General features: G+C 44.1%; 2 protein-coding genes across 2 annotated transcripts; one reads left to right on the top strand and one right to left on the bottom strand.

The window, feature by feature from the left end:
* Positions 1-129: 129 nt before the first annotated feature.
* Positions 130-8,555, top strand: mtap (methylthioadenosine phosphorylase). The gene is made up of 7 exons (XM_067250109.1): positions 130-320; positions 708-853; positions 937-1,104; positions 4,308-4,410; positions 4,631-4,870; positions 6,488-6,610; positions 7,546-8,555. The coding sequence occupies exons 1-7, from the start codon at positions 297-299 to the stop codon at positions 7,582-7,584; spliced, it is 843 nt and encodes a 280-aa protein (XP_067106210.1). The 5' UTR covers positions 130-296; the 3' UTR covers positions 7,585-8,555.
* Positions 8,556-10,730: 2,175 nt separating this feature from the next.
* Positions 10,731-12,791, bottom strand: cdkn2a/b (cyclin-dependent kinase inhibitor 2A/B (p15, inhibits CDK4)). Its single transcript, XM_067250389.1, has 2 exons — positions 12,374-12,791; positions 10,731-11,554 (listed from the first exon to the last, which is right to left on the bottom strand). Exons 1-2 carry the CDS (start codon positions 12,485-12,487, stop codon positions 11,303-11,305), a joined length of 366 nt encoding a protein of 121 aa, XP_067106490.1. The 5' UTR covers positions 12,488-12,791; the 3' UTR covers positions 10,731-11,302.
* Positions 12,792-13,987: the final 1,196 nt, after the last annotated feature.

Raw genomic sequence — 13,987 nt, 5'->3', positions numbered from 1 at the left:
AAACGTGGAGATCCACCCCTGCTTATAGCATTCTTTTCTGATTGCAGGTGAGAAAAAAAGATGAAAACAATTAGTTTTCAAAAAATTTAAAATATTTGTAAAAAAAAAAAAAAAGACCAGTTTTATTTCAGCCTAATTTGAATTTAAATTATGTAATGTCACCGGAGGAATAAGAGCAGTGCCCGTCGCCTCATGGAAACGCGTCTGGAAACAGGAAGTGGAGCTCTAAAGAGGTTTTGCCTTCAGTCCAAGCTTGTCTTGGTTTGCACAATTAAACGTTCTGTTTACCTGGGAATATGGCAACCAACGTGCAAATTAAGGTAGTTAACGTCCCCAGCAGAAAAAGAGCTGGCCAATGTTTCGTGATTATCTCTAGCTTCAACTCCCGCTCACACTACATTAAAGTCAGTTTGTACAGCAGCGAGGTACCAGCTAGCTAGCTAGCATCTTTTGATAGCCATAATGTTCGTCTCTTAATACTTTGGTTGTAAGCGTTATCATACCATGATAGATTAGATAGTATATCTAAAACAGTATAGCTAAAGTTGTTATCTTGCCTGTAGCATTTCAATTTCGAGGTCTTAGTAACTAGCTTAGTCAGCTAGCTACCGACAGGTTGACGCGGGGACTGAGGCAGCCATAGAAGTGACAGCATGTCATTAAGAGTTCAAGGGAAGCAAACCGTTTAAATCTCTCATCTCGTCTAGATTGGAATTATTGGAGGGTCTGGTCTCGATGATCCAGACATCTTGGAAGGGAGGACGGAGCGTTACGTAGATACGCCCTACGGAAAGCCCTCCGATGCTCTCATAGTCGGCAAGATAAAGAACGTGGAGTGTGTGCTTCTTGCAAGGTAAGCAAAAAAAAAAAAACTGCGAAAGATTTTCCTGCAAGGGAACGAGCAATAAACGACACTATAGTTCTCTTCCCCTGCAGGCATGGGAGGCAGCACACGATCATGCCCAGCAACGTGAACTACCAGGCCAACATCTGGGCCTTGAGAGAGGAGGGCTGTACGCACCTCCTGGTCACCACCGCCTGTGGCTCCCTGAGGGAGGAGATCCAGCCTGGGGACATCGTCCTCATAGACCAGTTCATCGACAGGTAGGCGCCATGGTCGTCATGGAAAATTTTTATTTTTTCTGATCAGTTATTATGAAAGTTTTTTTTTTGTAGTTTTTTTTTTCTACAAGCAGATCTGCTGATGTCACACTAAAACCACCAAGGTGGTATATGTTTGACTTTGTCTCACCTGACATTCTTGACAAACATCTGCTTTTGGTCCAACAATGAGTGAGTTTTGAGTTTTTTTAGCCGCTTGTGTCACACCCTGTTCACTGAGCCTGTGAACAGGGTGTCATCTGTGTCATCTGAACAAGAACAAACACTGGTGGCAGTTTGTGTGATTTGTGTGAATCAGTCGGTTGTTTCCTTTCTACTTGACTCGATTTACAGTAAGCGCTGTAAATAGCATAGGTATTCTCTGGAAACTTCTGCCACACCTAAAATCATGTGAACTGTGAACGAACACAGGATTTCCCGCAGAAAATATGTTAGTTAAGGTCTATATTATTATTGATATTGCTATTAATAAAACAAATATATATATGTCTATCTTTTTTTTTTACGACGTAGTTAAGGCGGCAGGCGTGTGTTTCTCAGGCGACCGCTTTAACTGAAAAGTGCTGTGGGAAACCCTGGAACACCCAAGTAGTTCATTCTTGGTGTCTGTGTTCGGTGTGGTGAATCTAGCCAGAGGACTCTTGTGTTTTGTGATCAGCCGAGGGAGATCCTCACTTGTCACCTATGAACTTAAACATCTAGTATTTCTTTCTGTTTGAGAATGGTGCAATATGAACCTGATGTACACACACACACACTAGCACCTGCATGACATAGACTCCGTTCCCAAGCCAGGTGACAACCCACTCGACCCAGTGAGATTAAAATGTCAGAAATGCACCTTTTACGTGTGTGGTTCCATGGGTGTCTCAGTGGCGGACATAACCTACATTCCCCAGCAGTAGCCTCAGGGCCGTCATGCCCGCCGGGGGATATTGTTGCCGTATTGTTGAGCGACGCCGTGACGGGGGGTGAAACACAGTACCACGCAGACGACAGACGGACGGGGATCGTTCACGGAGAGTACAAGACGTAAGAACCAAGGTTCTCACACCTTAGGTTTCAAACAGCCACTCGCTTCTCACAGTCCGACGTTCCTGCTCTCACACACACACACACACACACACACACACACACACACACACACACACACACACACACACACACATCATTATCCTGTCGAGGTCAGATAGCAGAGAAGCCCTACAACTCATCCCGTTGTTCCAGACTTGCATTCCGGATTGATGAGTGGAATTCTGCGTCCTTAAGCATTCTGATGTAAATTGAGAATGTGTTTATGTCGCATTCTAAAAGGATCGAATGGAAGGTATTTGTCTAATTCGGAATCCAAGTTCTCTCCAAGCCTTCCCAGCTCAACTCTAGAAGTAGATGATCTCTCCCTGAACGGCTACTCTTCCATTTTTTCTTTCTTTGGTTTTCCTGGGAGATTTCCCTGGGAGATTTCCCTTGTCTTCCTCAATGGTTTAGGTTGGTTTAGGTGCAGTTCTACATACGTGAAGCCCTCTGTGACACTGCTTTTAAAAAGGCCTAAACAAATCAAATGTGATTGCGGTGGCACACAAACCTTCCCCTCCACTGTAGAACCTTTTAATTTTGTGAATGTGCATTTGTCTACTGGCCTTAACAGTACCACCACACAACTACAGCTGTGTTATGGAACGTGCCTGTGTGTATAGTAGAGATCGTTTAAGGACACCTGGCCCTTTAAACGCTTGGAGAATGTAGGTCTGGTTGCTACTGCCTCCCTGTTACTCACTGCCTGGCGCTCCCTCGCAGCCACGCTACCGTTGTGTGACTACAGGCACGAGCTGACTGACTGGCTGGTTGGGTGACTGGCTGGTTCACTGGCTAACTGGCTGGTTGGGTGACTGGCTGGTTCACTGGCTGACTGGCTGGTTGGGTGACTGGCTGGTTCACTGGCTGACTGGCTGGTTGGGTGACTGGGTGGTTGGGTGACTGGCTGGTTGGGTGACTGGCTGGTTGGGTGACTGGCTGGCTGACTGGCTGACTGGCTAGTGGGCTGACTGGTTGGCTGGCTGGTTCGCTGGCTGGCTGACTGGCTGGCTGGCTGACTGGCTGGCTGGTTGGCTTGCTGGCTGGCTGGCTGGGTCGGCATGTTAGGACATGTTGAGGCTGTGCCCTGGCACGTGACAGCATGTTCATGACGCTGACTTCACTGCCACGTCACCCTTTAGTTTGTTTTCCCTTAGTCACTATTAGGAGCTGTGTGCTCTAGAGCCGTGGTTCTCAAACGTTTTACACCCCGTACCACCTCAGAAAATATTTGACTCTCCAAGTACCACCATTATGACCGACGTTAAAATACAGTAGCGTAAGCCTACCTTATTCAGGGTTTCCCACAGAAAATGTGTTAGTTAAGGTGGTGCGATGGGGTTTGTCGGCAGAGCGGGGGGACGACGACGGGGGACTGGCGGGGGGACGACGACGGGGGACTGGCGTTGGTCACGGTTTGGAATCAAGGGGTTAAAACAGTAACACGGCAGATATATATAAATATATATATATATATATATATATATATATATATATATATATATATATATATATATATATATCTATATATATATATATATATATATATATATCTATATATATAGATATATATATATATATATATCTATATATATATATATATATATATATATAGATATATATATATATATATATATAGATATATATATATATATATATATATATTTTTTACAACGTAGTTAAGGCGGCAGGTGTGTGTTGCTTAGGTGGCCGTCTTAACTGCAAAGTGCTGCGGGAAACCCTGCTATTGAGCTACACACAGTCCACGCAGTAACTATCGGGGATGTTTGCATGTGCCACTACCCAGGAACAGGCAGGTAGTAACGCGTGGCAACATTTATTTTTGTTTCGAAAAAAAATATTATAGGAAAGGCAAAACTTATTTAAAATCACATTTCAATGATATCATGGTTAAGGTATTTAAATATTTCTGAGATTCCTCCACATACCACTAGAAGGGGAACAGTTTGAGAACCACTGCTCTAGAGTAAAAAAAAAAGGAAAAGCCATTTTTTTTTTTTTTTTTTTTTTTTTACAGGCTTATACACATCCAGCTAGCTTGTTTTGAGGATTTGACTAATGAAGTTGGATGTGGTTTGACTGCCCCCCAGGACGACCAAGCGGGCCCAGACCCTGTATGATGGGAACAGCAGCAGCCCCCCAGGGGTGTGCCACATCCCCATGGCCGAACCCTTCTGCACTAGGACCAGGGAGGTCAGTGAACCCATCAGAGCCCTCTGTCTCTCTCTCTGTCTCCCTCTCTGTCTCTGTCTGTTTCTCTCTCTGTCTCTCTCTCTCTGTCTCTGTCTGTTTTTCTCTGCCTCTCTCTCTCTGCTTCTCTCTCTCTGCCTCTCTCTGTCTGCCTCTCTCTGTCTGTCTCTCTCTCTGTCTCTCTGTCTTCATCTCAACCCTCCTCCTCCTCCTCTTCCTCCAGGTCCTGGGGGAGGTGGCGTGCAGCCTGGGTATAAAGCACCACTCGCGGGGCACAGTCCTGACCATCGAGGGCCCCCGCTTCTCCTCGCGGGCCGAGAGCCTGGTGTTCCGGCAGTGGGGCGCTGACGTGGTCAACATGACCAGCGTTCCAGAGGTGGTGCTGGCCAAGGAGGCGGGCCTCTGCTACGCCAGCATCGCCATGGCCACCGACTACGACTGCTGGAAGGAGCACGAGGAGGCGGTAAGTGTGTGTGTGTGTGTGTGTGTCAGACGATGTCACGCCACATCAGAAGTGCCTGGATTGGTGTTCATCCGGTTGCACCACAGCCCTGTAGACTAGCTTCCCCTGTCACAACCGTCAGAGAGCACATGAGCACATGGTTAACAGTCGAGACGGAGACACGCTCAGACACTAGTTCTTACAAGTCTCTCTTTTTCACTCACACACACACACACACACTCACCAGCTCAGTCAGGCACGAAACACACTAACAACCTGGCACACCATCCTCTGATAGCTTCCGAGGGAAGCGCTCCTTCCGAACATCCGACGCACAAACACACACACTCTCTCACACACACACACACACTCTCTCACACACACTCTCTCACACACACACACACACACACACCCTCTCTCTCTCTCTCTCTCTCTCCTGCCCTCTCTCTCTCACACTCTCTCTCTCTCTCTCTCTCTCTCTCTCTCCCTCCTCCTCATGTCCCTTCCACTAGTTATAGTCAGTAGCCAATCCGGTTATGTGGCGTGATATTAATACACACACAGTCTCACACACACACAATCTCTCTCACACACCCACACACTCTCACACACAAACACACTTCTTATCCAATCTTCTAGTTCTTGCAGCTGACCTCCGGACCTCCCTGGCTTCAACTCTCGCCACATCCTTCCTTCCCTCCCTCCTTCCGCCCCTGTCTCTTCCTCCTCCTGCCCCTCCCTCCCTCATCTCCTCTCTCTGTCCTCACTCTGTCGCCTCACATCCCCCCTCCTCCCTCCCTCCCTTCCGCCCCCGTCTCTGGTGTTTCTGCCAGAGGAAGGTTGAGTCACCAAGCTCGGATGTGGTAAACAACATTAGCTCAGCGTACTTTAGCAAAGCATAAGGTAGCTTAGCATACCTTAGCAAAGTGCAATGTATCTTAGCATGCCTTGTGTTTAGAGGCATAGAGACTGGGGGATAAAGACATATTAAACATCTATGTGAAGTGCTTTGTTCTCCATTAGCAACATTAGCTTAGCGTAAGCGTGGCACTCCAGGGCTTCGTTTTTCTGACTTCTCTAAAACGGACAGTAGCATCGGCAGCCAGAGGACTGCTACGGAACTCAGACTCAAACTGAAAGTCGTAATTAAAAGCGGCATTGTAGCTTGAGGTATTTCTTTCTTTAACTGTAGGCTTGGCGACAGTGTTGGCCATGATAGTGTGAGTCCTGGGGCTACGTTCATGTTGCCTGTATCGCTGTCTCCTGGTGATGGGAGTTCTCCTGCCAGGTGAACAGGAGGAGGGGATTGACGATTGAATGTCTTCTGCTCCCTCTGTCTGTCCGGATGTGTAGATGTTTGTTAATGTTTGTTTCTCTGTCCCACCCTCACACCTGCCCCTCACTCCCCTCCCCACCTCCCTCACTCTCCTCCCCACCTCCCTCACTCCCCTTCACTCCCCTCCCCACTGCTTCCCTCCCACCTCCCCACACCCACCTCCTTCTCCCCACCCTGCACCCCCTCCCTCCCACATCCCCCTTCCCACCCCCTCCCTCCCACATCCCCTCTCCCCCCTTCCCACCCCCTACCTCCCGCCACACCCCCTCCATCCAACTCTCCCCCACCCCCCCCTCCCCCAGGTGTGTGTAGACAACGTGTTGAAGACGATGAAGGAGAACGCCAACAAGGCCAGCAGCCTCCTCCTCACAGCCATCCCTCTGATCTGTCAGATGGACTGGAGCTCCACCCTGAAGGCCCTGCAGGTAACACTCAGCCTGCTCCTCACCACCACTGCTTCTAAAACGGGAGTCAGGTGGCTGAGCGGTTAGAGAACCGGGCTAGTAATCCGAAGGTCGCTGGTTCGATTCCTGGCCGTGCAAAATGACGTTGTGTCCTTGAGCAAGGCACTTCACCCTACTTGCCTCCGGGGGAATGTCCCTGTACTTACTGTAAGTCGCTCTGGATAAGAGCGTCTGCTAAATGACTAAATGTAAATGTAAAACACTCATTTTAGCAATGATTAATACATCAGATATGATCACATTATGAAATACAATGGGATTTATAGGGTAAAATATTTCACAGTATTGCACACTGGGTAAGAATGCTACAGGAAAACGCTGGGCAGAGGACAAGGTTTTCACTGTGAAACCTCAGACTGGCGTGCGTGTGTGTGTGTGCGTTGTCTGAGTGCTGTCAGCTACAGCAACAGTAGATACACAGAAGTCATGTAATTCTTATGTTTTCCAAACTAGGTTTGGCCGTACAGCAGGTTTTATTAGTGACCCATTTATAAAGTGAAAGAAAAAGAAAACTTTTTAATCATCTGGGTTTCCACACGGCGTCCTCACCATCAAGAAGGGGGTTGTTTTGTTGCCATGGATGGGAGTTGCTGGTCAAGCAGAATTCTTCAGTGCTGAAGTGACTCAAGCTGGGTTAACTGTGTCCTGTGCCCTGGCTGCAGGGGTGACTCATGCTGGTTTGGCTTGTTGGTGAAGAGCTGTGATAGTCTGAACGCATTTTCATCAGTGACGCATCTGCAGCTGGGCTACAGAGAAAGGGCTGTGTGTGTGTGTGCGCGCGCGTGTTGGTGCGCGTATACATAATCATACAATGATACCACTTCCTGTTTAGTTATTCAATCTGATCCATTTTTGTTAATAACCTCAACTTCTTTTTGTGTTGTTGTGTTTTGCAGTTAACAGCACAGTCCTCAGTCATGTTGCCCAAACACTAAGAACATCACTGGGAACACCTGGGATACTGGACCCCTGTTCTAGCCCCTGTCACACACACACACTCTCTCGCTCTCACACACACTCTCTCGCTCTGACACACACACACTCTCTCACTCTCACACACACACACTCTCTCGCTCTCACACACACACACTCACCAGCTCAGTCAGGCACGAAACACACATTAACAACCTGGCACACCATCCTCTGATAGCTTCCGAAGGAAGCGCTCCTTCCTAACATCCGACGCACAAACACACACAAACACTCTCACACTCTCACACTCACACTCTCACACTCTCACACTCTCACACTCTCACTCTCTCTCTCTCTCACATTCTCATACATACACACTTATACACACACACACACTTGGGTGTCCACACCCACACACACAGACAATGGATTATCACAGTCTTCAACGGCTTGTCATCAGTGAGTCACAATAAGAAAGTGCCTGGCATGCATGTTTTCTGCACCTACATTCGGACGTTTTAATCACGTACGGACTCCTCTGGGTTCTCTAGCAGGGTCGGCAGATTGGTGCTTACACGCTCGATCAACAAGTTGATTCAATTCTTAATCAAGCATCGTTAGCCCCCCCGAAGAAATACAAACTCTGTGGGATCATTTCAATTGACTCATTTAAAATGACGTGATTTTTGCGTCACTGTTATTTAATGATAATTATTATATTTGTAAAGATGCTGTTGTTTTGGAATGAAGGATCCAGATTATATTCTCCCTCAGAAGCGGCTTGCCTGCTTCCAGGAAGGGGACTATCAGTTGGATCTTTTGAACCCGTCCAGTCCTGTTTGTTATTACTGTTTCACTTCAACATAAAGGGGATCTATGTGTACAAATCAGAAGTTTCCCAAACTCTTTTAAAGAGTTTTAAAAGCTTTCAGCAAGACCTCAATGTGAAATCAAGTATGAACGAGATTGAGGACTGAGGGGAAAGAGAGGATGGGGGGAGAGAGAGGGCTGGGGGGAGAGAGAGGGCTGAGGGGAGAGAGAGGACTGAGGGTGTGGGGTCGAATGAATGTTTTTTTTTTTTATACCATCAATGATGCCTTTTGTATCACTGTCCTGAGTTAGACACTGGGTAGTTACCTAGACAACTTGTTTGTTTTGTTCCATTAACTGGTGTGTGACTTAACTCTGATGAACCCGCTGGAAAATTATGTTTCCCACAACATTAAAAAAAGACGAACAGTTTAAAAGTTTCATAGTTTCATACTGATCAAAATCTTGCTGCTGACCTAACAATTCCTGTTCCCGGTCTTTGATGAACCTGGTTTATTTTTTGTGTGAGGAAAAAGCCTGTACTTGATGTTCCAAAGGCTCAGAGACACTTGACCTGTCGGCAATTTGTAAAACATACTGTATGAGTACACATCTCACTAGCTAGTTGTGTTTGACATTGATGTCTGCCTCTTTTTGGACGGTGGCTGTGTTCTAGAATCGACTTCTTAAAAACGCTTCCTCTTTTAGAAGTGCCACATGCTGTACCACAATTATTATAAACTACAGTGCCAAAACAGGTCATACCTTCAAATAATGTTTACGATCATGATATGTAACAATCTTCAGTATCGTGTTCGCAGGTTGTGTCAAAGGCATAACGTGCAAAGATAATCAGATGAGCTTTCCTCATTTATTTGTCTTAAAAAAAAAAAAGAGGAAGTTGCCGACTTGTCGACGGTGACGGAACGCGCGGTCGCGATGAGAAATGAATGACGATAATATTATAGCTTTTCCAGCGAGTTTGAATTTGAAAGACGGAGGAACAAAAAGGTCAGTTATGTTTTTGCAGACAAGGAAACAGGGATACATTTTAAAGAACTCCGAGCAGCTCTATCATGCTTACAGTAAATCTTCCCTTAATACCGACTAACAGTTTGCTTCTGGTTTGATGACATTGAGCTGGCTTGCTTTTAAACATACAAGCGTTATGTTATGAATGTTGCTGCCAGACAGTAAAAGATAAATATATTATGATTTTGCATTGTGAAATAAGTCTCGTCTCTACAATCAGCATCTCCAAAACATATCCCTAGCCATGCATGCACGTAGCCTACACAGGAGAAATTATCTCATCAACTTTGTCAAGCACCTCAAAGAAATTTAAAACATGGTAAACATTTTGTTCATTTAACAAGTTCACTACTGCAGCACATTCTTCTTTGCTTCAATACCCCCCCCTTCCTAGAAGGCCAAGAAATATGTGCCATGGTAAACAATTTGTTCATTTAACAAGTGCACTTCAGCAGCACATTCTTCCTTGGTTCAATATCGCCACCCCCCACCCATCACTTGTTGCCCGCTCGTGCAAAATGTAGCAGCGCTGTTCCAAAGTTATTTGCGTCTTTGTCACCCGTCTGGCACGAGGCGATAAGACAGTCTTGTACAGGGCGTGTGATCCTTAAGTTTTGTTTAGGCCTCTGGTTTTTCACGTTTACAAAACAAGAATATCCATGACCCTGCAGCCCGCGTGTTTATAATATAAACTTTCTAAATTGTGCTTGGCCTAGTAAACGCGTTGACATAACCTTTCAATGCGACCCTGTCATAAAATGTGATAAACCATTTGCATCACATTACATAGCCTACATAATCATTATTTATAAAATGTCTCACATTTAGCATACTACAAATGACTTTCGTATTTGAAGGCGCGCCCTGTCCTTATCTGGAGCTGTACAGTAGTTCACGATGCTAGTCTCGTGACAATTTGTTCCAAGGGGGTTAGAAGAGTTGAAAAAATATATAGGCTCAACTTAACATCTAAAAAAATATATTAAAAAAAACTTCTTTATAAAAATAAAAATGTGTGTGACCTTGACTGACATCTTTAATTTCGTCAAAATTAGGCTACTTTATGTTCGTTCCAAAGGTGTATGTAGACATATGTAATTATATATTTAGGCCTATGCAGTTTGAAAATGTATTTTACTTGAAGCCACACTTTATTTGTCAAAATTGGATTAAAATAAGTGGGTTATCGAGTTGAAGAGACATAACTTCCTACCGGTTTTTAAATATTCGTAGGCTATCGTTTCTGAAGGCCTAAATACAATTTCGTTTTTATATTGTTGGCTTTAGCCTACCCTAACTAGACCCATTCACATTAAGATAGTGTAGATCGAATAATTTACTTATTTTATTGACAAAGGAATCGTCGACAAGGTTTTAACGTTAAATGTTTTCATCACTTTAAATCACGAGTAAAAACTGTAGGCCTATTGTGGGCTATACGATAGCCTACAGCAGGTCTACACAATTGTATAGACCTGTTTGTTATTGTTTTATAGTTAAATAGGCATAGGCTATTTAACAATATTAATGGTAAACCCATTTAAAATGCAATTGCATACAATGATCGCGTGTGTCCATTAAAAGTGTATTCTTTGTCATGATTGTGCATTTAATCCATTTTAGAAAATATTTCACCCGAACATAGCCTACTGAAGACCAATACAGTAGCGTAACACATCGCAATTATTAGATCTGAATACAAATACCAATAGTGTGTAGGCCAGCTCTATACATTTAGCCCATTGTATGTGGCTTATTTAATTTATAAACCGTTAAAATGATTGGCTTTAAAAAGTGCTTTACGTGATCTTGCATGCAAAGAGACTAATATATAATAGAAACGAATATGAATAATTTATAGGCGCCAGCGAGTCCTGCTCATCTGTAGCTCTATAGAATCTATAAAGTCTTCAAAAAGTCAACGACCGCCATGTGGTCGTTTTCTTGTGCCAGATCGATCGGTCGACAGTCTCTGTTGTCACGGGCGTTCGGATCCGCGCAGAACTTAACGAGAATTTTCACCGTGTCCAGAAAGCCCATCCTGGCCGCGTCGTGAAGCGGTGTTGTCCCGGTGTGCCGGTCGCGGATGTTGGGGTCGGCTCCAGCCTGAAGTAGCAACAGTGCTACCGGGGTACTGCCCATCATCATCACCTGAGATTTGGAACGAATATTGTAAATTAAAATCACATTTTCATAGTCTCTGTCCTGTTTGCTGAATAACTCAAGTGTTCGCATGTAAATTCAAATGTGTCCTGAGCAGAACATGCATACAAAGTAGGGCTATAGGCCGACATAAAATAAAAAATAGTAATCAGTTCTAGTGTAACACCAGTCGAGTCTCTAGGTTACTGGTGAATATAGGAACAATGAGCCTATACTACACACCGGCGCTGTCTTCCCATTTTGACCATGTTTAAGATTCATGACCTAAGAATACTTTGTAGATCATGGTGACACACGAACCATTTTGCTTGTGCTGAAGCAATATTAGATTTAGGATAATTTAAAAGCTTAACATATAGTTAAGTGTGTGTACATTAACAAAGGGAGATAGTAGTTAATAGCCGTTTAAAGGTGAACTGCCGTGATACACAACAGGCCTTCAAGATCCACGAGCATCACTTTTCTTCAAATGTCATTTTGTTTGCGTGATGATATATAAGACAAGAAATCATAATAGTCCCATAATCTGGGTTTTGAAATATCCCTCAGAACTGATCAAGAACATCCTAAATGATAGATGTTCCAATAATCTGAAATTAATGACTGGTCAGCATATTGCATATGCATATTTCACTACTTAGATTAATAGCCTGTACAATTCAGTAAAAAACAACAACAATAATATCCTAAATAACAGTAATTACAGAACATACAGTCACCAAGACACCACAACAACCCCAGCCCCAACACACACATACCCAACACACATATACCCAAAACACACGGAGCATAAACGGGGCCACCGACCTGCAACGGTGTCCTTCCATAGCTATTCAACCCGTTGACATCGTCTATTTTCTGAAGCAAAGCTTTCACATCTTCGATTTTGCCTAACACTGCTGCATTCGCGAGCTCGTCCATCTTCACTTGCAGTGGAAACGCTATTCGGTTCAAGTCAAAATAACGAGAGGGACGAAATTCCTTTTGACAGGTAGCCTTGGCTTGGCAAATTGCAGTATTAACGCCCGTATATTAAAAGCATAATTTCAATTATTCCAAATGCTTCATCATTGGTTGGTTCCTGTCTTGCCAGATTTCTGAGATATAGATTTATTGTGTTCAGCGTAGAAGACCCCGTTCCTCAGATTGGCGGATTTAAAGCGCTCATCGTGTGACCGCGATCGCGCGTTGTGTCTGGGCTTGTTCTCCGCTTTCAGCTCGTGCTGCAGTAACACAAACATGCGCATGCTCCTAAAGCCGCTCTTACTCACTCCCACACGCGCTCTAAAGAATCGCGAGGAGGACTTCAAGGCGAAGTAGCAAAAACACAAATACAATTCCTTAGAATTAGTCTTACAGCTAAGCTCCTCATTAGAAGAAATAATTCGTATTGAAATATTTATATCCCTCTCACGTGCTTGCTGTAACCCGGTTGGCTGGATTGTATAGGCTGCATTCATTGTTGCGGCAGGTGGAATTATGAAGTGTTCTTATGATGACTGTAGTCAGTTATTGTAGTTAATAACAATTTGAACAACCAAGAACAGAACCCTTAAGGTTTCAGCCCAGAAAAACATAACATTTTAAATGAAATAATTCAAGATATGGCTGCCACAAGATATATTAGTTGACAAGTATGTGTAAATGTGTATGTACAAGGTCCATTTATGAAGATTTATTAGTTTTCCTCTTTGCATTCCTCTTGGTGAGGTTATGCCCGTTTTCTGTTGCATTGTGGGCTGTTGGAGTTTTTTCTCCCTGTCACATTCCACCTGGAAGCTTGGATAGGGGAATACCTCCGTAGCTATGTGACCACAATGACATCACCCAATGAAAGCCTGAAAGTCCCTGGTTGTTGGTGCTAGACACACCCACACACACACACACACACACACACTTGTCAACTAATATATCCTGTGGCAGCCATTTCTTGAATTATTTCATTTAAACTGTTTTGTTTTTCTTGGCTGAAACCTCAAAGGTTCTGTTCTTGGTTGTTCTAATTGTTATTGACTAGGAATTAAGTTAGTTTAATCAATTAATAGCAAATGGACCTCATCACCTCCAACAAGCTGATCCGTAGAATAATTATCATAATTAAATACTAGGCCTAATTATTATTTTTTGTCAAACTTGTCTAATCATAATGACCCAAATAACTCTAGTGTCATTACTGTCAAGTTACTGTGTACTGAATATATATATATAGGTATATACTGTATGCTATGGGCCTACATAGACTACACACACCCAGACACACACACGCACACTCCCCTATCTCCTAAGGCGTTTACTCTACTGAAATGAGTTTCACTTCACAGTAAAATGTACACCAGGAACTTCATGCATATCTTTCATGTTCACATCGTCATGGAAATGGGAAAGGTGCCAGGTGAGGTGAATGTGTTGAGGTTGAAGCTC

The sequence above is a fragment of the Osmerus mordax genome, chromosome 14 (assembly GCF_038355195.1).
Source record: "Osmerus mordax isolate fOsmMor3 chromosome 14, fOsmMor3.pri, whole genome shotgun sequence".
In the NCBI taxonomy this organism is placed as follows: Eukaryota; Metazoa; Chordata; class Actinopteri; order Osmeriformes; family Osmeridae; genus Osmerus; species Osmerus mordax.
Note: the sequence above shows the minus strand (reverse complement) of the source record. Positions and strands in the feature narration are given on the sequence as shown.

Excerpts from the sequence above, each read along its gene's own strand:
- mtap (XM_067250109.1), top strand. The coding sequence starts at position 297 with ATGGCAACCAACGTGCAAATTAAG. Across the intron at positions 321-707 it reads CAACCAACGTGCAAATTAAG|ATTGGAATTATTGGAGGGTC; the intron begins GTAGTTAACGTC and ends CATCTCGTCTAG. Across the intron at positions 854-936 it reads GAGTGTGTGCTTCTTGCAAG|GCATGGGAGGCAGCACACGA; the intron begins GTAAGCAAAAAA and ends CTTCCCCTGCAG.
- cdkn2a/b (XM_067250389.1), bottom strand. The coding sequence starts at position 12,487 with ATGGACGAGCTCGCGAATGCAGCAGTGTTAGGCAAAATCGAAGATGTG. Across the intron at positions 11,555-12,373 it reads ATGGAAGGACACCGTTGCAG|GTGATGATGATGGGCAGTAC; the intron begins GTCGGTGGCCCC and ends TCCAAATCTCAG.